The sequence below is a fragment of the Meleagris gallopavo genome, chromosome 2 (genome assembly GCF_000146605.3).
Source record: "Meleagris gallopavo isolate NT-WF06-2002-E0010 breed Aviagen turkey brand Nicholas breeding stock chromosome 2, Turkey_5.1, whole genome shotgun sequence".
Taxonomy (NCBI): Eukaryota; Metazoa; Chordata; class Aves; order Galliformes; family Phasianidae; genus Meleagris; species Meleagris gallopavo.
In genome coordinates, this window is record NC_015012.2 from 47,782,372 (window position 1) to 47,806,931 (window position 24,560).

Genomic DNA, 24,560 nt, shown 5'->3' on the forward strand with positions numbered 1-24,560 from the left:
AAACACAACCATAACCGTAAATCGCTCAATTTCTATATAAATTATATATACTTATATAAAAAAATCATTTAATTTCACTTGCTATTGTGAATAATTCTTATATATTTGTGTATTGAAAAGCAAGCAGTGTGGATTTTGCTGTTGTAAAGGTTACTGATACCAAACATACCTAAGCTGAAGGCGGTACTCTGTGCTTTTAGTTTTATGTCTTCATATCTGGTAACAGCAACTGGAGAATGCGTTTTAGCCTGGAATTAGCCCCTGTTTGTGTCCCTTTGGCAGGGCCAGTCATAGAATCATAGAATCGCTCAGGTTGGAAAAGACCTTAAAGATCATCAAGTCCAACCACAACCTAACTATACTACCTTAACTCTGATATCCCTCTGCTAAATCATGTCCCTGAGCACCACATCCAGATGGTTTTTAAAGTTTTTTTTTTCCTCATTGCTATCAACTGTTTTATGCGTGCAGAAACTGACTTTTAAGACCATGCTATTTAAAAAAAGTGCACTATTTAAAAAATAGTAGATATTTCATAATTTCAGTAATAACATTTTGATACTTTCTTCTTTAGATCCTTCGCATACTTTACAGTTAAAGACCGACTACCCCAGATCCTCACAAAAGTTATTGACACTCTGCATCGACACAAAAATGAGTTCTTTGAAGAACATGGGGAGGTAAGAGTAAGGTTTCTGCTTGCCTGGGATTTTGCTTTTCCCTAACTATTAGAGATCCCTTCTGTGCCTTTGTGTTTTCTGTTCCCCTTTATTAACCATAAGGTTCAATCTAAAAAGAAGTCCAGTGTGTGATTCATTTTGGGATGTTATGCATAAAATGAATGTCATTCACCCAAATGTGTTTGGCTGTATCAAGCTCTGACTTGTTCTGGGACTTGTGTGTGGCAGCTAAGGCTTATCACTTACTGATTTCCTGAAAGATTGCACTATGTTGCTATAGGAATAAATGTTCAGAATAGGAACTTTTGTTTTTCGCTTATTTCAGAAAGGTGTTGAAGCAGAGAAGAGAGCTATATCCTTCCTTTCCAAATTACGGAATGAACTGCAAACAGACAAACCTGTGATTCCTCTAGAAGATGAGCTGCCTGATGCTGCCCTGTGGAATCAATACCTAGACTACCAACGTAGTCTATTAAATGGAAATGGAGAACCAAGTTGGTTCCAGTCCCCTTGGTTATTTGTAGAGTGTTACATGTATCGAAGAATTCATGCAGCATTAGCACAGAAGTAAGTATTTGGTTTGGTGTCTTACTCTGCAAGACAGTACTGTTTTCCGTTTTTATTTTGGGAGAAAGAAAGACTATAGGAAGTAAGGTGAATCAGAATTTTAAGCTTTTACTATATCAATTTCCCATTGTCTCACACTTCAGATTTAAAATCAATGTTTTCTACTTTCATTCAGTAGATTTAGAAGGTAGTATTTTTTATTATGTCTCAGTTTCTGTGACTTAGTCTCTACGAAGTCTCTCAAGTTTGACTGTTTAGCTTGACCTTGCAGACTACTGTTTAGTGAGATCTTAGAAGTTATTTAGTATTTTTAAAGACTAGAATTGTGTCTTGAGGTATATGTTAACCTACCTATCTGTTGGGCATTCTAACTTGTTTTGCTACTGCTAGAAATTTGAAGTTCTTACTGCAGAACACCCAGCTTCAATAGCCCCTGTTCATTCTGCACCATCATCTTAGTTCCAGTTGTGTTTGACAGCCCACATGTTGCATCAACTTAAGGAGCTGATCCTGGTTAAATATAACTTGGTAGGAGTTTGTTGTGCTGGTACTATGGAGAGGTGCCAATACAATGTAAAGAGATAGGAATTAACAGGTTTAAGCTCAAAAGCTTTATGCACTGTGGAATTCTCCTTAGCATTATGGAGACAGAAACACAGTAATGGATTTCTTTGTTTCTACTGAGATATTGCACAATTTGAACTCCCGTAGCAAAAAAATCTTCTGGATTGCTCTTAAAGTAAGCTTTACATTTCTTGATCTTTATTATTTGTCTACTCTTAAGTATGTGGTTCAATCATTTGTCAAAAAGTATAACTGCAAATACGGTTCTTACTTTAGGTTGATATTTCTAATATATTACAGGAGCTGAATTATTTTGTCAACTTTGGCATGTTAATTTTCTAAAGTCTTAGTTAAAAGCTTTCATAAGAATTACCACTGTAAGAGACCTTGGTATGGGAGATACACTTCAGTAGGCAAAAATCCAATTAAAAATGGGCCCACAATTCACTGTGCATGTGAATTCACTGTGCTTTTTCACTTATATTTTATAGTTTTATTCATCTGTGTACGAAAAATGGAGTTCATAATTGTTACAGTATGTGCAGTCGTGATAGAACGCTTGTTCATTTTCAGAGTATGTTGCTAATAATTTCAAGATGTCCTGTATGCTATTTGTTCCAGTAAGATATGTTATCAAGTTTTTATTGAGATATGTAAGAATCCAGTATGATGAGTTGAAACTGGAAAAATCTAGCGGGATTCCTTAATGTGGCTTAAAGAAGCTGAGCTCTGACCTTTCCTTTTCAAATGTTTCAAGTTCTGTCATAGAAAATGTGGAAAGTATGTTAATACATTCATTCTCTTCTTATTTTTAGCCCACCTATTGGCAGCTTTGACGTATTTAAGGAAGGAAAGGCTCAAAATTTCTTTGAATCCCAAGAGGCTATTATTGCTTTATGCACTTACTTTCAGGAACTTCTTAAAAACATCAAGGATTTAGATGAAAAGCAACTTCAGGGGGAACTTTTTAAACTACTGCAGGTAAACTTGTAGTGCTTCTCTGTAACAAATGAAAGCTTGAGGTTATAAAGAAAATTCAGCTCTTATGTTTATAAAGATGTGGTGAAATCCTGACAGATATACTTTATTGCTACTTTGGGAATGTTTATGTTTTGGTCACCTGTATTAAGTTTGATGTTTTCCTTATACCACTGATGTTCACTGTGTATTTGAAAACTTCGCTTGTTCTCCCTCAAAAAAAAAAAAAAAAAGCATCTCTAAAACATCTGAGTCAATTTCCAGATGGCCCTTTTGTTGTTTAACCATAAAATTTGAAAGCAATTCATTTTACCATCACTTGAAAAATCTTTAGATGTACGTGGGCCAGAAGAGCTTTAAAAGCTCATAACTCTTCTTGGAAAATAATGCATTTGGGTAGAGTACAAAATATCATAGGATTATGATAAGTTATATTGTTGGCAACAATGCACATGAACTATTTGATCAGTCTTTGTACTTTGTAAGAAGTTCGTTAGAGTGTACTTTATGTATTCATGGAAAAAAATATTATAAATTCTGCTGCTTACCCGACTTCATCATATAAATTAACATGCTTTTACTACTCCTTTTTTTTTTTTTGTCTTCCCTCTGATGGTTTCTGGAATTACAGTGTAGAAAATATACATTACAATTTTTCTGGTGTACTTATGTCAATCCAAAATGTCTGTCTAACATGCTGATGCATGTTTCTGATGCCTGCATAAATGCAGAGCATTGTTTAGTTCCTTCCAAGAATTTTTTTTCAGTATTGAGATTATTGTACAAGAAGTTGAATTTTATTTAAACTTGGAAGAAAATGTGGATTTAGAGCTTTTATGTCCCTAAAATAGAAGCAAATAAAAATCTTTAGATGTATGTGATATTTGAAATGTAACTGTAATGAGGCTTACCAACTGTGATTTTTGTGTTTTCTTTTCCTCCCCCTCTTTCTAGGTGTCACTGTGGGGCAATAAGTGTGACCTTTCTTTTTCAGCCGGTGAGAAAAGCTCTCAGAAATCTAGTCCTTTACAATGCCTGGAAGACATGATACCTTACATCATAGTGAATGATATGGAAAAACTTTGGTCACTACTTATAAATGCCAAAAAAGGAATACAGATAAGTGTACTGTTAGAGTTGATATAATCTTGGATAATGCTGGATTTGAGCTTGTAAGTGATCTTGTGTTGACTGACTTCTTGTTGTCATCAAAGCTGGCTGATGAAGTCCATTTCCATGGAAAAAGTATTCCGTGGTACGTGTCAGATACAACAAAGAATGATTTTAACTGGACTATTAAACAGCTCCAGTCAGCTAATCATATGTGGATGTCTAGATGTGGGATAAACTGGGAGGGCAACTTGAAAAAGGGCATTTGGGTTTACCAAGATCACATGTTTTGGACTTTGCCTCATATCTATTCCAGCATGGCCGAGGTTGCTCCTGATTTGTATGCTGATTTACAGAAGTCAAACTTGCTTCTTTTTAAAGGTGATCTAAACTATAGAAAATTAACAGGTGATAGAAAATGGGAGTATACTGTTCCATTTCATCAGGCCTTGAACAAGTTTCATCCTGCACCTCTCTGTAGTTTAAGAACACTGAAATCTGACACTCAGGTTGGCCTGAAGCCTGGGCAGGGTGAACAAATCCAGGCTTCTGAACCGGAATGGATGATAAGTGGCAAATATGGGATAGTTCAGTTTGATGCTACTCCCTGATTCCAGTTAAATGGTTCCTAAAGTTCTAACGGCTAGATGTAGAAGAGTTGTGACTGCTTTCTCTCTGTTTGGCTTAAGCAATGATTTTTTTGTTTGCCCTTTTTTCCAAATAATTGGTTGTTCCTTAAGACTTGGACGTTCCATAAAAATTTCTGAGCTGACTTTGTGTACATAAATCGCTCTGTATTTCAATATATACTTTTTTTTCTAATGCCAGTGGCTGATGTCTAAGATGAATATGTCTATTATTTTTTTTCCCCTCATCTGTGGGTATGAGAGTTTATGCTTAAGAAGTGAAAAATCTACTTCAGAAGCCATTTCCTTAATCACATCTACGCATGTATTTACTTACTTCAGGATAATTTGTTCTTTATGTGCCACACATTGCATGAAAGTTAATATTTTAGCAATACGTAAATAAATTCTTTTGAATATGGTCATTGCAGGATCATATTTTAAAACAGTTTGAAAGAGTTTACTTGTACCTAGACTTTATCACATAAATTAGTTTTTATGTGTTGCTTGTGTCAATGGACAAACTGCTTTCAGCGTTTTTAAATAGTTATCTTTATTTGAATATAGTTAGCAGTATATTAAGATAAATGTTTTTAGTAAATATTGATTTAGAATTTGAAAACTAAATTTTTTATTTTAAAATATGAATGAATGTTGCTATTTATTTTCTTGGTAAGAGGAAAGTTATCCTATATGGTAAGAAAATCAGTAGAAAAAAGGACAATTTCATTTTAAGAGTGTGGAAGGTATTATTTATTTAAGGGTCTCTACCAAAAACAACAAGAAAAACAAAAACAAGAACAACAAAAAAACACAAGCTTGAATTGAAGGTGGCCTTCATATTAGTGATTGTGTTTGAAGCATTTTTGCCTCTTTCAACTTAAAAATCATGTTATCCTTCTAAAATATATATACTGGGGAAATGCAGCCCCAGTTGCACTGAGAAATACAGTATATGTTAGAGATATATACCATACAGATTGCTGCTTATTGGAGTTACATCCCAGTTTCTTCTCCTCTACTCCAGTGTCAGGATACCTCACACTGAAATTGGGTGGGAATTTGGTAATCTTTTTGTGATTTTTTTTTTTTTTCCTTCCCCCCCCCTCTCAAAATGTAAGGAAAGGAGAAGGATTTCAGTAACTTCTTAAAAAAATAAAATAAAATAAAATTAAAAATGGATTCTCTCAAGTCTTAAAGTACTGCTGGAATTAGGGCCTTTTATAGAAGAGCTGCAGGTTTGTTGGGAAATGGTGTTAAAAGTCTGTCTTTCTCTCTGTGAAGTTGTCCAGGGCTTCTAACAGCAGAACTTGCCCCTGGTAACCAAGGACATTGTTATTTAGAGGAAGAGTAGATGGAGAGGAAGAGTAGATCATAGGTAGAGAATCTTCCCCTTCCATTTTATAGATACAGTGAAATATTATACAGTTAATCAGAGGACACCAAAGTGTCCTTATTGACTACATTTGGAATGCTTTGGAAAGAGAATTAGAATGACTCTATGGTGCAAGTTGGATTAAAAGAAATTTCTTCACTCATGGTTAAACTAAGACAAGGATAGACTTTAGTAGGTCTAAAGAAGTTGGAGAGGGAAGATGGAATATTTTGTAGCTTTTCTGGGCTTTGAAATAAAACTGGAATCCCCTTCTGCTAAGTGAAATTGCTAGCGAAGTATGCCTCATTTATCATTCTAAAATGGAGAGAATCAATTGCTGCTACAAGAGACTGCATTCTTATAATAAAGATCTATATAGTAGATGAATATGCTCCATTTACTCATGACTTTGATTATTTGTGTTTGTGTTTTTCTTTCTTCTGACATCTGAAAGTGTAGTAAAATATATGAAAGTTGCAAGGTCAAATATTCAAAAACTAAGATGCTGGGAATTTCTAGAGGCAATATGATATTGGAGGTGGGGCTCTAGTTTTGAGAGGTGGGCTTAGTGCTGTCCATCTGCCTTGTACCACTGGCCTAGTACTCTTAGAAGATAGTTTGGTTAGGTTGTGGTTGGACTGGATGATCTGTAACATTTTTTCCAACCTGAGCAATTCTATATTCTATAATTGTAAATCACTTGATTAGAATGTGTAAGTTAGAAATCCAGTTAAGAGAGCTGAAGGTCAGATAGCTCATCTTTGTCTGGAGGGAGCTCAAGGAGGCTCCAGCTTTGGTGCTTTGATAAAATACATAAACATCATGATGAGTTTGACCATTGGAGCCTCAGTTTCTCATCTTTGAGGATGCTGTTAACTTATTTCAAATGCACTTTGAAGCAACAGCTTTGGGTCAAGAGCACATACAAAAATGGATGTTGTAGAATACGTGCAATAAAAACAAAATAATTAATGAAAGAACCTGATTTGTTTATGTACAGATTATTTGTACAGTGCTCACTTAATCTGCTGAAGAGGTTGAAATGTGTGTAATAAACAAGAAGAAAAAAGGGTTGTTTCACTGTTAAGGCATTCCTTTGCTTAAGAGGCGAATCTATTCCCAGTCTCTGCAGATGCTGAGAAACTTGTTTGCATTTTTATCTGGCTATTAATCTGTCTCTGTGTTCCCAAGTTGCTTTCTAGCTCTCTATTTCTGGAAACTCAATGCAGTAAGTACTCTGAAGTCGTGATAAATAGTCCTACAAATTCTAAACCACTTAGGAAATGCATCAGTGGTTGTACAGTAGTACTCAGTCTTCTTGTTGGAGGCCGTTGTGTTGATGTTTGTGGGGAAGCAGGATTTCCTGAGTATTTTAAGACATGTAGTTCTTAGATTAGCACTTGAAATGTAATGTAAGGCATGATACCACACTGAGGAGAGGAGGGGAAAAAAAAAAAAAAGGAAGTTCAATTCTCCAGTTCATAAAGTGAGCATATATTTAACCCCTCACAAAAAGAAGTCTGGAAATTTACATGTGACAATTATATAAAGAATGCATAGCCGTATCTTCCAAATTGCTTGACTTCCTATAGCTGCAAAGTACCATTTATAGACAATATAGTGTGCATCATACCTTTCTGTTTGCTGGTTGGCTGTATTGTTGTAAAATTTGCATTGCTAATAAGGAAAAGAAGTGATGCTGAAATGCCAGTATTATATTCTCCCGTGCCACAACATAGTGTTACTCTGGTGAGGCATTGTCCTCCCTGCTGAGTTAGTTACAGTTTAATTGAAAATACTGTATCCACTTAGGAAATCCTGTTGTAGATATTCAGTGTTAACTACTTGTGTAAATGCAGCTTTGTGAAAGGGCAACATGCACCTACAGCACTTAAGTGGAATTTACTGTTATTAGTATAAAGCATACATTATAGCAATAGCTTATGCTATAATACTGCATAATTATTTTCTTGAGTCTTCAAGAAAGTTGCTTCTGTACATTAGTCACAACTGATTGCCCAAAATACTTCTACAGAATAACTCAGGAGCTACTGATTTGTATAATAAATTCTTGAGGGTTTTTTTTTCCCATACGCCACTTGATTACTTACATCAAAAATAAGGGCATTTTCAGTGATTCCAAGGACCACAGACCAGTGTCTTTTGACTCTGTTTTTTTTATTCTACCGTTTGAGCAACTGTATTTGTAAATCAGTTTTTGAGAGATAACGATGACTTCCATCTGTGATGAAACTGTAGAAAAATACTGCCACAGGCACAAAGAAAACCAGTATATGAAACTAAAGACTTGACAATTCATTGGGTAAGATATATACAATAATTCTGTATGCATTTGAAACTGTAAGATGAGGCTTTGTAAAATAGATGCAGAAAATAAGTTGACTGTGTGACTGGAAACTGTTTTAAGAAACAAATCCTTTAACTGTGTGCAAATGTCAAACTTCTGTTTTAATGGCTGGAAAACCAACTTGAAATAATTCAGGTCTAAGTTCCTGGTATTTTTCCTCTGACATGGATTTTATATAATGCCAATAAAGCTTATTTATCCACTGAGGTTTTGAAAGAAATAGATAAGAGTACCTTATTTTTTTCCTTAATACTACCATGTCTCAATAAAAGTTTTACCTTGTTACAATGCCAATATTGTTGTTTGTTTCAAAACTTTGAGAAACTGTTGAAATAAATGTGACAATTTCTTCCTACGGTTAGTGCAGCTGGCAGTTACCAGTGTCGTTTCCTAAACTGATAGGTGCTCCATATGTTTTCAGTGAAAATTGGAAGCATTTCAGTATTTCAATCCATGCAACTATGTTTGAAAAATTTTGTTTTATATGCGCTACTGATGTTCTGAAAACCTTAATTGTTGCTTTTGAAACAGTTGCTTTAAAATTCATAGTGTATTTCAATTCATGGTTGAACTACTTAATTCTTTGACACGAAATGTATTTATCTCCAGTATTCTGTCAGCATATGAAAAATATTCACTCTATTGCCCAGAAATTACCATCATTATGTATGCATTGTATATAACAATAATTCTGAGGTGAAATTTTTTTTTATAGAATTGCTCATTTTTAATTCAGTATTTTGTTTGCTCAGAAGCCTTGTCTATCCAAACTTACAGAGCAAAAGTATAGAATGATTTTGTTTTAAGGCAAAAAATAACCTATGACTAATCTAAAGAGTTCTGAAAGAAACTGAAAATGTATTGTTTGAAATGTTTCTTTTGTTTCTTTACAGTATGGCAGTCAGCACAGTAGATGAGTTTTTCCTATACAGTGGACACCTTGTGGTGGTGTTGGTGGTGGTTTTTTTTTTTTCCTTGTCTAAAGAACAGGTCCAAGATCAGGTTTTCAAACCTTTCTGAAATTTAATAATTTTTATTCTAGCTGATTCAGATGCATTTCTATTACCCCTGGAAATAGAAGAGGTACATTTATTTCATAAATCAGCACAGGCTAATTAATTTAAATTCTGGCTTAGCTTCACAGTTGTGAATTCCGCAGATAAATTCTAAGGAGGTGTTTTATTTATACTTCCTGTAGCTGTTTGGCTCATTTCTCTTTTTCTCCCTCACTTCTATGAATTAACTGTCATATTATGATTGTATAAAGTAAATGTTTTCACTATTTCTATGCTGCTTTTATCAATATCCTTCAAACTTCCTATAAAGACATTGCTACACTTCCACAAATTTTTTCATTTTTCAGGATTCTACCCATTTTTTTCAAGTCTTTAATGAAGTCAAATATTTGGAACTAAGGAGGAGGCTAATGCAAGATATATAGAAATGTGTATTAGAGGGTTTCATGACCCCTCACAATGTCTTCTCCAGTACATCTGAAGTTTCACGTGGGATGAGGATGGAGTTAAACTCTTTTTCACAAAAACCAAAACCAAACAAACAAACAACCCAAACACCTGCTGTTTTGTTTAGGCAGAGGAGGAGCTCGACTTTATAAGGCTGGTAAATCCCTAAGTTTGCCTGCTATTAGATTTCCAATAGTACCTGGTACCAGACATAACTTATACAAACACAAACATTCATAATCCTATTAGTTATATTGTCTCTCTTCTAGTTTTCTTGATAATATAATTGCATTAATAACTTTTCTACCTTGAAGTTTGTAAATGCGTCAAGAAGCTGCCTCCAGAGAGGCAGTATCTCCCTTTAATTGAAGTCATAGTTTCTAGCACTTGATCTCTATATCATATCCGCTGCTAGTCGTGAGCTAGACTTTGGTGTCAACTAACAAAAGAGAAATAAGTTCTGTCTTGATTTTTTTTTTATTTAGAGGAGATAAGATGAAGATAAGGCACTCAAAAGAAAATTCCTGTGCTGCAGGATGTGATTTTTGGTGATGGGTAGTGGGTAGTACAGGTTGGCGTTGGACACATTGAGTATCTGGAGCTGATACCTTTGTGAAGGCAAACATGAGTCTTGGCTTATCATCCCCTCTGACTTTCATGCCCAGTGTTTGTAAAAATTGTTGTCGATGCCCCATTCCTGGATGCATTCAAGGTCAGGTTGGATGTGGCTCTGGGCAGCCTGGTCTAGTGGTTGTAGTGCATGTAGCAGGGGGGTTGAAACTCGATGATCATTGCGGTCCTTTTCAACCCAGGCCATTCTGTGATTCTAAGAAAAATGTATTTTCAGTTATTTTAGCCAAATTTGAAGACAGATTAAATACAGTCTTCTGGAGAAAGAGATTTCATTTTTTTCTTTTAGTCTAAAAGTTAGTTTTGCTTAGTTTTGCTTAGCTTTGCTAACCTCTTTTACCTCAGCTCTATTTGCTTTTGCATGAATGCCTGAAATGCATATCATGCAAATCATTTGGAACTGATGTGCATAAAAACCGAAATACTTCACCACCTCAATCTGCTACTGATGTAAATGGCTTGAGGTTAGTAGGTTTTCTCTATATAGTATCCATCAATCAAGGACTACTATTTTCAAGATTAATATTTTGATTCAGCCTTTTAATCAATTTTTATAATGTATTTTATATGACGATATCTGATGATAGCAGAATTAATGAAACAACATTTTCTGCTCAAAGATTAGAGTGACTTTATTAAGTACATGAACTTAAGATTTGGCATAACTCTTTTCTCAGGGTGATAAATCCTGTCCATGTATTTTCTGTAACAGATCATGAAGCATTTCATTCAATGTAAATGATTCCCTGAAATTATTAAAAAAAACAAAAACAAAAACAAAAAAAAAACCATTCAGAACTAGTCTTTCTTAAGTTTTTATGTTCCCTCTGTAAAGAGAAACATTGAGTCCTTTTTGTGAGCTCTATCTGTAGAATTTAGCAAATAAGCTTTAAAATATTTTAAGATTCATGATGCTGTAATAAGATAGTTTTCCTTAGTGGAATGTCTTGAAGGGCAGGTATAGCACTCCCTCAAATTATCACAGTCTTTTCAGTGCTGTATGAAATTTCTGCTTTTCCTCATCTTTATTCTTTCCCTTTTTGTTATTCTCACTACAGTTTAGTATATTTTTTTTTAAATCCTGATAATTTCATAGCATATAATATATGCTATCTCTACATCACTAAGGCTGTAGAAGTAGCTGAAGTTTGTCTCTTGAACCAGCTGTGGCACTGCAGGATTAGTGATGGGGGAAGAAATGCACTCAAGCACATAAAGTTGGGAGAAAGTTTCACAGTGGTTTAGCCACACATCTGTACAGGGCTCTGGTAGTGGGACAGATTGGGCCGTAGTCAGATACTAAACAAGAAATCTTTGTCTATGCATATGGAAGTTTTATGCTGACTTTTATATGAGACTACCTGTACGAATTCAGCCTGTCAAAAATATCGGATATATTTGAATTGCAGAATGAGTTTTGACTGACTCAGTGCTTTGTAGCATGTGGCTGTAGCACCTTTGATTTGGGTACAGCAAGACCTGCACTACTGGAGCACAGTGTGAGGCTGTGCCCACAGCAACACTGGCAGACCCTGTGCCAAGCCCTTTGCTGCACCCTGCTAGTAAGGAGCTGTTCTCTGTGTCTGATTGAGCCAGGATGCAAGGAACAAAAACATGATGTGCTGGTACTGCCTGATGCAGTTAGCTACTGTATATATTGCTCCCAAATTACTTTTCCCTATTCATTACTACCTTGTACATGTTTTGCATTGTTTATTCCCTGACCTTCCCCAGCTTGGCCTGTACTATGTTTTTCTCTGTACCGTTTCCTTTAAAGTTCCAAATCTGCTATTGTCTTCATCAGCCTTATCCAGTCATTCTTCTCTTTTATTTAACAGCATTTGAAATTGTAACAACCTGGCTTTTCCCAACTGCTCACTGAGATGGGGGCACATGGCTACCTTTGCTGCACATTATCTGGCCAGGGCCTCAGGACGACTCAGCCCCACACCTGCCTCAGTGTTCTTTCCTTTGCTCTATTTCCAGTCTTATTTTCTCTCTTTAAGAGAGAAAATTAATCACTTTAAGCGATGCAACACTTTAAAATATGGTGAGTATCTACATTGGCACTGCTGTGTGTAGATGGGGAGAATTCTGTTATTGGCAGAAAGAGTGACATAGTGTCAGGCGCACAGACAGGAGGAGGAAAAAAAAAATAGAGCAGACTTGTATGTTTAGGTAACAGCAATCTGTCCTTAACACAGTTTTCCTTTATGTTGAGCCTGCAGCCTGAGAGTAGCATACACGTGCATGTCTCTAAATAATGAACTGATCATTTACAGCTCTCTTCTAAAAATGAATAAATAAAAATAATACCAGCCCTAGCTTTTCCATTTTCTTCTCTGGAAGAAGAAACTGAAAGAAAGGTGTCATACATCTTGACTTCAGAGTGAGTCCAGAAATCTGCTGAGATTGCCCTGTTCCTTGGAGGCATTGTGGCAGGCCCAATTAAGTAGCTCACAGAATCTCCACAGTAAGTCATATGCAACAGCAATACACCTGCACATCTGAAGGGTGTTTTTTTTTTTCTTGCTAGTTCCTCTGCCCCCATGTTTATCTACTTGATTTGGAAGGCAGGTGTGGAGGAGGGCCTCCCTTGTCAGCTGCACATCTTTTTGCTGTAATGAAGGCAGCCTGGTCTCTCCATGCTGTGTGGTGTGCTCGTCTCACAGTTCTAGGAGAAGAGACTGAAACTGTGCCTGAGCCAAAAGCATGGTGCTAGTGAAACATCATCTACTCTTCACCTTCAGTTCTGAAGGAGAAGGGCAGTTTTTTGTCAGATTTATTGAAGTTTTGTTGGTCAGTGTTTATTTGCAGTGGAAAAATGCTTCTGTGAGCTTCCTTTCAAAAAGACAGTTCACTACCAGGCACTGAGCTCTCTTCCCCTTTGCAAATTAGAGAGAACTTCTTGTGTTCTCCACCTACTGCTGGTGGGCCCAGCTGCTGCTGCTACAGTTCTGGGCTCTGTTTTCCATCACCTGTGTGGCATATGACTCACGCCTCTTGCCCAGCAGAAAAAGCTCTGGTTGTGCTGATTGGCAGCTGGCTGGATGTGAGCCCACAATGTGCCCACGTAAGTGAGTCAGCATCAGCCTGTTTTGAGTCAGAAAGCATGGCCAGCAGGACTGGGAAAGTGACTGTCCCCTTGCACATGGCACTGGTAAAATCATACCTTGAGTACTGTGTTGTTTTGGGTCCCTCACTACAAGGACATTGGGTTGTTTGAGCGTGTAGAGAGAAGAGCAACGGAACTGGTGAGAGGACTAGAAAACAAGGCATCTGAGTGTGGCTGAGGGATTTGAGGCTGCTTAGTCTGAAGGAGGTTAGGGGACACCTCATCACTCTACCTGAAAAGAGGCTGTAGCGAGGTGGGTATCTTTCAATTGACAAGTGATAGCATGTGAGGAAACAGCCTCAAGTTGTACCAGGTGAGGTTTGGATTAGATATCAGGAATTTCTTCACGGAAATGTTGGTTAGGCATTGGAATGGACTGCCCAAGGAGGTGGTGGAGTCCTCATCCTGGAGGTATTAAGAGATGATGTGTAGGCATGACACTAAGGGCCATAGTTCAGTGCTGGGACTCAAAAAGTTTGATGGTTGAACTTGACAATTTTGTAGGTCTTTTCCAACTTAAATGAGTCTATGATTTGATGAAAATGGCTTTGTGGCATCATAGTTTGATGTCATGTTTTAAAGGGGGGAAAAAAAGAGATCGTGGCTATAATGGGGAGGGTGCGTGCATGTTGACCTTAATCTTCAGACCCAATATTAGTGTTACTGAATGTGTGTATTCAGTACTGGCCCATAACGAGTAGAAACTAGCTCCAGAAGAGGGCTGAGACATAATTTACAGAAAATATTGATTCAGTATGCATGTCTCAATATCCAACTAGATGACAGCGGTATTCCTATGTTTTTTAATGCTATGGCGGGTGAGGGCTCACGTCCCGCCGGCTCCTGCCAATTCCGACTTCTACCCCGGAGGAACAGCAATTGAAGCTGGATGGAAAAGCGCGGAGCCGCCCCGGTCCCTCTGCCCGCCTGCGTTGCCGTGGGAACGGAGTCGCCGCGGCGGCCGCCATGAGTGCTTCCAGAGCCGGGTCTCGCGCAGCCTCGGCCGCCCCTCGGCTCGTTCAGGTATCGGCCGCCGGGCGGCAGCGTCTACCGGAGTGGGGAGGGCTGCGAGCAGCGGCCCCTCTGGGGTAATGCGAGGCGCGGCCCCGCTCCGGCGGTTTTGGCCGAACGCCTTCCTTGTGTCCGGTAAACGCGTTGGCTGTTTTTATGGAGAGTGACTGGCCGTAAGGCCGGTTGTGAACCGCTCCTACGGGTTATCTCTTCAATTATAAATTTAATTTCGTTCTTTTCTTTTAAACAGTTTCTGCAGCTGCAGGGCTTTACGTGTTGGTGGGGATGTGCTTCAATCCCACCTTAGTGTGCTCCAGCCGATCGTTAGAGCTTATCTTTCCAGATTCAAGGACAAAAGTTTTCCTTGTTAAGTGCTCCAAAGGGAGGGTCTGTCACGGAGCAGGAATTCACGGTTATCTGAGAATTATTTCTCTGTGTTTCTTAATCCTTTGAAGTTGGTTTGCTGGCTTTGATGTAGGTTTAAAGGAGACGCTCTAGGATATGGCTTGGAAGGATCCAGCTCATTCCTACTGAAGATACAGCAGGAAACGTGCAGCAGTTTCTTATTCTGAAGGGAGAGCTATCAGTGCACAAACAGCTCGGTATATCCCCAAAAGCTGAATGGCGCTTGTGTAGTTGTACCATATTGTTTTGAGGCACGAAGTCAACACACACAACCTCTGTTATGTAAGATTGACTGCTCTTTTCTTCAGTAGGATTGCTTTGACCTGATTGCAGAGTTTTTGTTGATGCTGCTAAATTATAGAATTGGCAGTAACTTCATCCTGCATACTACTGAACTGAAGTCAGGCAGGCTATGAAGGTAGTAATGTCTATGAACATAGTAAATAGTAGGTGCTCAGCAGTGTGTTAGTAACTATATATTTATAAATTGTAGGACATAAACAGCAAATACAACTGCAGCGCTCGTCCATCTTGACTGTGTTTATGTATGCACATCTAAATGTATCTCATCTCATTTGGCTTCCTTTGAATGCTGTAAAACACAACAGGCATCATAAGAGAACTTCAAGGGTCGCATTCCTCCATGGTCTGTTTTTAAACATTTTTTTAGCAACTATTTTACAAAAATCATTCACCTTTATTCAACATTGTTGAAGTAAAAACAGTAGAACAAGCAATCTGTGAAAACCACTGCATAATGTATAACAAAACTAAGTGCTTATTTCCCCCCTTTCCCCTTTTTTTTTTTTTGCATTAGCATTTACCATTTTTAGTATCTTGAGATGAAATACATCAGCTTCTCATCATTATTCACTTTGGGAAAGCAGTGACATGAGCTGTCAGGACAAATTTATTAATTTAGCCATGCTGCCAAATGGCAAAGTAAAAAATAAAAAAATAAATAAATCCTAACATATTAAATAATATTTACATCAATTGATTTATCTCTCTCTGCCTTGAGGTGACTGCTCTCTCCTATCGTAATAACTTGTTGTTTTAATTATTATATTTAGATGCAAAGTCACCTCATCCCGACAGAGAGGAAAATGAAAGACAGCAAAGCTTTAACTGCTGCTGGTAATAGAGGGTAAGGCTGCAATGTTGGTTATCATGCAACTTTCATTTGAGCCCCATTAATCAAATCTCCTCAGTAGAGAAACAACCCTGGACAGTGATTTTTATCTTTCAGTAATACCTCTTTAATGATTACTGCAAAGGGAGGAGGGTAGGACTAGGCAGTACCCTCCTAAAGGAATTTAGAAAATCTCTTTGGTGATTTGTTTGGGCTGTTCAGAACACTTTAGTTTTGCATGTTTCTAGAACGGTGCAATGCATAAAAACTCCACAGACATAGAATCATAGAATCACCAAGGTTGGAAAAGACCTAAAAGATCATCCTGTCCAACTGTTCACCTATTACCAATAGCTCGCATTAAACCATGTCCCTCAACACAACATCCAGTCTTTCCTTGAACACCCCCAGGGTCGGCGACTCCACCACCTCCCTGGGCAGTCCATTCCAGTGCCTGACCACCCTTTCTGAAAAGTAATACTTCCTAATGTCCAGCTTGAATCTCCCCTGCCGTAGCTTGAAACCATTTCCTCTGGTCCTATCACTAATGACACGAGAGAAGAGGCTGACCCCCAGCTCACTGCAACCTCCCTTCAGGAAGTTACAGAGAGCAATGAGGTCTCCCCTGAGCCTCCTCTTCTCCAGGCTGAACATTCCCAGCTCCTTCAGCCTCTCCTCATATGGCCTGTGTTCCAGACCCCTCACCAGCTTTGTTGCCCTCCTTTGAACACGTTCCAGGGCCTCAATGTCTTTCTTGCAGTGAGGGGACCAAAACTGGACACAGTAACATGTAACCAAGAGAGAACATGCACCCCTCCTAGAGCTCAGCTTTTCAGAGTTGCACACGCAAAGTGCAAGCAGAGAGTTGAGCTCGGTTAAAGAACAAACCAGAGAAAGCAAAAAGGTCTTCACAGATTGGGAAGTGATCAAAAGTAATTGGACGTTTCTTAGATTTTGGAGAATATGAAGGGCAGACTGACAAATTGGAAATAGTTTTGAGTCAGTACTTGCAACTTTTAAGATTGATGTTAATAAAGCGTTACTAATAGAAGTATTTTGAGATCTCTGAAGGCAAGGGAAATTGTGCAAAGTATTACTGAGAAAGAAGCTAACTTTTTTTTTTTTCTTTTTATAGAAAACTATAAAGATTAGATTCTGAATGGCAACAAAGTTTTAATATTATGTTTCCAACTGTAGTTGCAACAGATACAATCAAATAACAGCCTATAAGCTCTCCTTTACCGTAGCTGAGCCCATGAAAAATTCCTATTATTCCTCTTTTGAAGGGAGCTTTAGTCTCCCTCTTTTCCAGTAGCAGGTTTAGGACTAAAGTTTCCTTGTGATTTCTTAGGGAGCCACATTTGGTATGGATTTTTTTCCAACTTCACATTCATCCCAGCAATTTATATTGGATGTTATCTTCATTCTGCTTGCAAGAAATAATAATGAGCTGTGCTGCTGTGTTATGAAAATGCATTGCATTTCCAGAAATTAGAACAATTTTAATGCACGTATACCCCCATGAATATAAATTTGTACTAAAAAGAAATATTACAGATTCAGGATTTATTTTGTTTCATAGAAAATGAGCTGTTATAGTATTTTTCAACCTCTATTGTTTTTTTTTTTCTTGTTTTGTTTATTTCTATAGAAATGAAGGGAGAACAGAGTCCACAAAGGTTAGTGAATTGTTGTTCACTTTTGTTATGCCACCCTCAATGTGAAGAAGAAATCCCAGCCCCGAGTGCAGTGCCCAACAGTGTGGGCACCAAATGTAGCTCCCTAAGAGGCAAGAAATAGGCTTGGCAGATCACTCAGCATAGTGGTCAGTGGATAATACTTGAGGGCTTTCTATTTTGGTGGGACTTTTTTTAAATTTTTAAATTAAATATAATTTGAGAAAGGGAAGCAGTGGTGGTAGTGTTTGCAAGGATTGAGATTAGCTTATAGTGGGAAAGGATGTTGTTAATGAAGGAAAAGCTGACAAAAGCAGAATGGGAGTGACTGACTTGAACAGTTGACTGTTTTTGAAGTGTATGGGGAAGTATATATCTAGTAAATGTTGAAGTTCTGTTGATTCCGAATAAAAAGAGATTTGCAAATTACAGGCCAGGTTCTAAAATGGTGGAAGAAGCGGTTATCTGGTAAAAAATGAAAATGGAGTAGAAAACTATAATAACAACAATGACCTTATGTTGTTTGTCTTCTAAGGAATTGCTAGTGAAGCCAAAGGTCCAAGTAGCTACTGATCTTCAACATTGTAAATATAGACTTAGATTTTTTTTTAGCACTGGAAGTGAAATGAAAACTACGTTTTCTTGCAGGTAAATGGGAAGAGTTTAAAGAAGTCCACAGTGTGAATGGGAGAAACACTCAAAACCCAGACTTCTTAGAGCTGATAGAAGTACAATACGTGAAGGCTTTTTCTGTTTATTGCCTCTTATTCCTTTAACACTTTATTCACTTAACTGTAATCAGTATAAGTTACAGTACTCATGAGACTTTACAAATCTGAATTTTCCAAAGAGTAACAAAAGCTCCACATGTGCAATATAAATTTTGCTCCTATAGTAGAGTCATGCCCAATTATTTGCGTTTTGTTGTGTATGACTAATAATCAGATTTAGCTGCCAGTAGCTGCTGGCAAAACATAGAAAGCTATTTACTTAAATATTAAAATATGCATGCTCCCTGCCAAAAATGCTATAATCATACCAGCCTTTTGAGTGTGATGTCACAATGATTGGCTTTATATTTGCTAAGGCACTTGAGAATGCAGAGAACTGCTTCTATAAATCTCATTGGAATGGTACGTGTGAAATGGTGATTCAAGTTGTCTTTTGCACCTGACTTATTTTAAAACTCTTTCAAATCCTTCTAGATATGTATCTTTACATCTTTAAAGTGCTAGTTATCTTAACAAAGATAATTGTGTGACAAATGTGGGATTCAGAAGTTCCAGCTCTAATGGACTTTCTTACAATGATTATTGCTGATGACTCTTCAACCTTGCTCTGCAATTTTTTTTTTATTTAAGCAGTTTTGAATTTCTCCTTTCTATGGAGTCAGAGTGACTGTGTTTGTTTAGAGAAGAAAATTTACATCCACACAGTAGTATAAGTATAGTTACATATATAAATAATATAGTGTCACTGTCTGCAAGCTCCCTCCATGGTTTTGGAGCCTTGCTATATTACAGAAGGAAACAAAACTTGGTCTCAAAGGATTTCACCTGGTTGTACAGTGTGAAACAACAAGTGGAGTAAGGTGGTAAGACAAAGTAGCAAAGAAGATGGTACATGCCTTGCTTACTCCATGAGAAGTGTGATAATGTGTTGAGAAAATTAGGAACCCTTTTATCTCAGAGATTGCTGGCTGCATGTGACCATGAGCTCTTCTGCATGTATCAGTTTGGCTTGATGAAAGTGGTAACTCCTTTGTGAAGCAGAAGGGCTGAGCATCCTTAAGGAGATGAATGTGATTAAACTTGATGGATTTAACCCAGTGTCTGCTACTGAAGTGAAGAAAGATTAAAGAGTTGACAATATTATAAAAGATAATCCAGAAGATAGTTCATCTTCTGCTGCACTCTGAACTTAGTAGTTTTGTGTTGTTCCTCAGGGAATTTTGTACGTTTTCTTGATAAAGGGTTATTTTACTACATGTTCACCTGTTTAGAAAGCTTTTTTTTTTTTTTTCCTGTTTAGAATGGGTAGGAATTGAACTTGCAGTTTATCTCATCCTGGAAATCAGTGTCAGTGTAGAAGAAAGCAGAAGGGCTACATATCACACTTTAACTTCAAGATAATATGTGCAAGAGTCTCTGTTAAACTCTGGATGCTCCAGGTTTCTGGCTTAATGAAACCTTAAAGAACTTGGAACTTTCTTATCAAGCTATCGCATGGCTGTCTGCACAGGCAATACATTGCCAAAGCTGAGATAAGGAAAGGCATCCAAGCTACACCCTACTGCTTTAAGAGAGGAAACTGCTGACAGGGAGTTCTTAGGAAGAGCTCTGTAACTCCGTAGGGGACAATAAAGTTGAAATAGATGTTACCGGCCACGGTATGTAAGCTGTCAAGACTGCTGCAGTGCTTGAGAACTGAAGGAAAGAAAATGTGCTATTTTTTTTTTTTTCCTGGTTGAGAAGGCTTTGTTGAAAGTGCAGTGTTGAGTGACACCCTGCAACACTGTCCAGAAGTTTCTGTAAAGTTTTAATAAGTTGTAAACTCCAATTGTCAGTTTGCATGTTTTCAGATTTAATGTGTGTCGTTTTCAGCTAGATACACATTCTATTAATCGGATAACAACAGCTGCTGATTATATCAAGCAGCAAGCATTTTGTGTATTTCCTAGCAGTCAATTGTGACAACTGTTACATGGTAAATGGGAAGTTAGCTATGTCAGCAGAATGTGTACTTTTCACACTTCCTGTAGGTTTTGTTTTGGGGAACTGGTTTTCTGACAGTTAAAAGATAAGAATGAGCAGAGTTCCTTATCCAGTGTCATCTTTGTGTGTTAAAAGGAATTACTCATCTTCCCCAAGGAGGTTGTGGATGCCCCATCCCTGGAGGCATTCAAGGCCAGGCTGGATGTGGCTCTGGGCAGCCTGGTCTGGTGGTTGGTGACCCTGCACATAGCAGTGGGTTGAAACTAGATGATCATTGTAGTCCTTTTCAATCCAGGCCATTGTGTGATTCTGTGATAAATGAGAGCTATGCATTCTCTGCCTCATTTCCATTCTGATCAATGTGCAGTTGTGATAATCGGAAAGCTGAGCTCTTTAATTACATTATTCCCAGGTTGCTGAATAAGGTTTTGGTCTTCCACCTCTTTTTCAGGAGAACAAGCTTAAAAAAAAAAAAGTTGAGAAAAGAAAGGGAAAAGATCAAAACAACTGGCGTGAATTAAGCCAGGAGTTGTCTCCTTCTGGGACCTTAGGCAGTTTGTCTTGATCCCCATCATTCTTAAAATGGTTTGCGGTTTAGTTTCTTTTCTATTCATGGTGTCTTTAGAGTGTACAGGAGTGGGAATAGGCTGTCGGTGAGAAAACAGTTCAGGCAAATTACTAATGGTGTGTGATTATCACTTTTTTTGTTGTTGTTCTAAAGCAAACTAATTCTGCTTCCCTTTCAAAAAGGATTATGCATCTTGTTACACAATCCACTGAACAGAAACACTGCTTAATTTCTTTCTTAAAATTGAACATTTTTGTGAATTGTTATTAGTTGTTTGTTTGTTAGTCTTTAGAATCCCAATGTTTTTAGAGAATGGCAGTCAAATTAAAAAGAGAGCTTTTATCTTAGGTGTATATGTATGCACATATGTGCTTCTATGTACTGATTAACGATGTTTTGGAGACACCTGATGAATCAGATCTGTTTAGCTTTTCTCTGCTTCACCTGCTCTTTAGTACAGCATTTGGTTGTATTCTTAATCATATTTCTCATGTTTTTTTTCTGTTGCTCATTGGTGTTCATCAGTGAAGGGGTAGATTTGCATTTTAGAATGCATACCTGCAAGCATTAGGATTGCAGTTTTGTTTCTGTCCTGTGTGGGAGCTGATGGAATAAAAACCTCTTGTTCTGTCTTCTAACATGTGTGCTCCCAGCATCACCTAATAGACTTCTGTTCTTAAAATGTTAAATTACATCATTTGTAGTCATTATCAATTGGGGGGGGAAAAAAAAAAGTCTAATTAAACTCCTATCAAGATCTCAGGTCTAAATTACACCTTGAAAAATTCAAATAACAAAGGTTGAGAAATCCACCATGGTGTGCTCTGCTTTAGAAGAGCCACATAAAAATGAAAAAGTGTAGTAAGAAGAGTCTAAAAAGCACAGCTAAAAGAATTGTTAGTCCTGCAAGTGGCATGAATGAGATTGTGTTGGGAACACAAAGCCAGCGCTCACCATCTGTTAGAAGGACTTAAGAATGGGTGAAGAGAAGTCAGTGTGGTAATGGTGATTGCTGGGGAAAAAACACCAACGTTGTTCAGAAACCTGAAGTTATGTCCGAACTTGATGGAGTCCAAAAGGACCTTTAGCCTTGGCATACTAAAAATAAGAGCACAACTGGGAAAGCCAGAAAGTAACTTTGAGAAAATCAGGATAAGGCACGGATTTGTCAACTTGGTAGGGAAGCAACAGAGGTGAGATATGAATGAAAGCTGCAAAATCATGAGGTGAAGACTGATGGCCTTTGCTTTTTGTCACTGTTTCTTCCAAAATAAAAAATAGAGAGTATGCAGGATAACTGCAGTCAGAAAACAAAAGTGGCTCTTCGTACAAGACACTTGAGGGCTCTCTTGCCAAACAGTTTTCTGGATAAAAGCTGACATGGGTCAAAGGAGGAATGAGAGAGGCTTGTAGTAGAGGGATCTTTAGAGTTTAGTTGGCTCATGTAAATAACAGAAAGGTCTTTCTCTGACCAAGGGTACTTTTTCTGAATTTAAATATTAATCCTGTAATGACCGTGATGTGAATGACTCTGCTGATATACTCTGTACTGTATAGAAAACGCTGAAGCAAAAATGTTTAAAATTGCAGTGTTTAAAGGATTGGTTTTCACACTGTCTTCTCAGGAGTCTTGTGATCGCTTTCTTTTGGATATGCCTGTCACCAGAGAGCAGATGAACCACTATCGAGCTGCAGCGGAGACTGCTCAGAGTGAGCTAGCAGCACTATCAGTGAAGTATGACTGTGTCCATTCAGAGGTACACAACTACCTACAAATGCTTCTCTAGATCTGAAGATTTGCTATAGAACATTTTTGCAGAGAACAGAAAGTTTACAGAAAGAACAAAAATTCTTTGTTTCCTTACAAATTTTTTGTAGCATCTGAACCTTAAAAAGAGACTATCAATGAAATAAAATATATTTTACCATAGTTAGCTGAGTATGGGAAACGAGCACTCAGTACTATAGAAGAATGAATTATTAATACAGTGTCCAGTCAGAACTACAGGGGTGTGTCCATCAGCTGAGCTTGAATTTGATCAGTTTATCCTGAAATTACTGCAGAGATCCTCTAAAGTTGTCCAGGATCATTTCATATTTGAGAACTCATACAGGATTTCATAGTCCCATAGAAAGAAGTTCTTACTGGAAATCTTGAATGACTTTATTGCCAGCAAGACTGACTGATTTATAGACTCCTTCACCGCTGTCTTTGTGAGGCAAAAGAATAGGAAGAAAGCAGCTGTTCATACGATCGTTTAGGACCTTCATGATCCAGCTGAGGTCAGAGCCCAGTTATGCTGAATGCTCTTAAAATTCATAATATGAGATTATTCTTGTTGTGTTTTTTTTTCTTCTGCTGTTGGAACTGACCACAGAGACAATAGACAGAGAGAAAAATATCACATTTGGCAAATGAGGAGTTGAACTACAGAGAAATCTTAAGTTTATGAACGCTTTAAGCTACCATAACTTGGTCCAGCTGCCAAATAAAGCAATCCTGTTGTTCCTTCAGCTGTTCATGTCCTTCCCCACACTGCCCCATCCCTTGCTTTAGCACAGATGTCTGTGTTGTGTTGTGGTGCACTGGTTTGGGGAGCTGATCCAGCAGAAAGCCTTTCCTTGTGGGTTGTTTTTCAGTTGGATCAGTTTCCTGATATATTCTACCTCATTGCCATGTGAGTGTCCCTGATACTGCAAAGAAAAGGGGGAATTACCAACGTGAAGCCAATGAGGTGGGGAAGGGACAAAGCTGCTCTTCTCAAAATCAGTGATGACTTATGCCAGCTCCAAATGCGGTAACTGTTCAGCTGCCTTACCAGCTGGATTTTTACTCTAAGCATCCAGGCTTTGCTCACAGTAGGAGTTTCTGGGAGAGCTGTGAATTTTTTGACCACCTGTATTGCAGCTAGATGTCTTAAATATTCAGTGCCTAATTTTTTTGTCACATATTTTAACTTGTTTGTCAAAAAGAGTTTTTAATGTGGTTTAATTATTTGCATGCTAGTCTTATACAGTAGTGCTAAGATATATTACTGCTTATAACTTAACTGCGGTAGATGTAATCTACCTTGATTTTAGAAAGGCGTTTGATACTGTCTCCCACGACATCCTTATAACAAAGCTGAGGAAGTGTGGGATAGACGAGTGGACAGTGAGGTGGGTTGAGAACTGGCTGACTGGCAGAGCGCAGAGGGTCGTCGTTGGTGGTGCAGAGTCTGGCTGGAGACCTGTAACCAGTGGTGTCCCCCAGGGGTCTGTGCTGGGTCCGGTCTTGTTCAACATCTTCATCAATGACCTTGATGAGGGTATAGTGGCCACCCTCAGCAAGTTTGCTGATGATACGAAGTTGGGAGGATTGGCTGACACGCCTGAAGGCTGTGCTGCCATTCAGCGAGACCTGGACAGGCTGGAGAGCTGGGCAGTAAGAAAGCGGATGAGGTTCACAAAAGCAAGTGTAGGGTCTTACACCTAGGGAGGAATAATTGCATGCACCAATACAGGCTGGGGGATGAGCTGCTGGAGAGGAGCTCTGCAGAGAGGGACCTGGGCGTCCTGGTGGACGACAGGTTGGCCAT

The 24,560-nt window shown here is 38.1% G+C and overlaps 2 protein-coding genes across 2 annotated transcripts in view; both read left to right on the forward strand.

Moving 5' to 3' along the window:
* Positions 1 to 554: 554 nt before the first annotated feature.
* On the forward strand, positions 555 to 8,562 carry ARMT1 (acidic residue methyltransferase 1; the record flags this gene model as incomplete). The annotated part of the gene is given in 5 exon segments (XM_010707219.3): positions 555 to 680; positions 1,006 to 1,247; positions 2,627 to 2,792; positions 3,744 to 3,894; positions 3,897 to 8,562. Coding segments are annotated over 5 exon segments (1,299 nt in total), but the record flags the coding sequence as incomplete, so codon positions are not given.
* A 4,546-nt stretch (positions 8,563 to 13,108) lies between these two features.
* The window catches only part of CCDC170 (coiled-coil domain containing 170), a 43,612-nt gene continuing 32,160 nt past the window's right edge, over positions 13,109 to 24,560 (forward strand). Inside the window, 4 exon segments of the mRNA XM_031552457.1 lie at positions 13,109 to 14,499; positions 15,966 to 16,039; positions 17,676 to 17,703; positions 22,608 to 22,739. Coding sequence (XP_031408317.1) covers positions 14,443 to 14,499; positions 15,966 to 16,039; positions 17,676 to 17,703; positions 22,608 to 22,739 — 291 coding nt within the window. The 5' untranslated portion in view covers positions 13,109 to 14,442.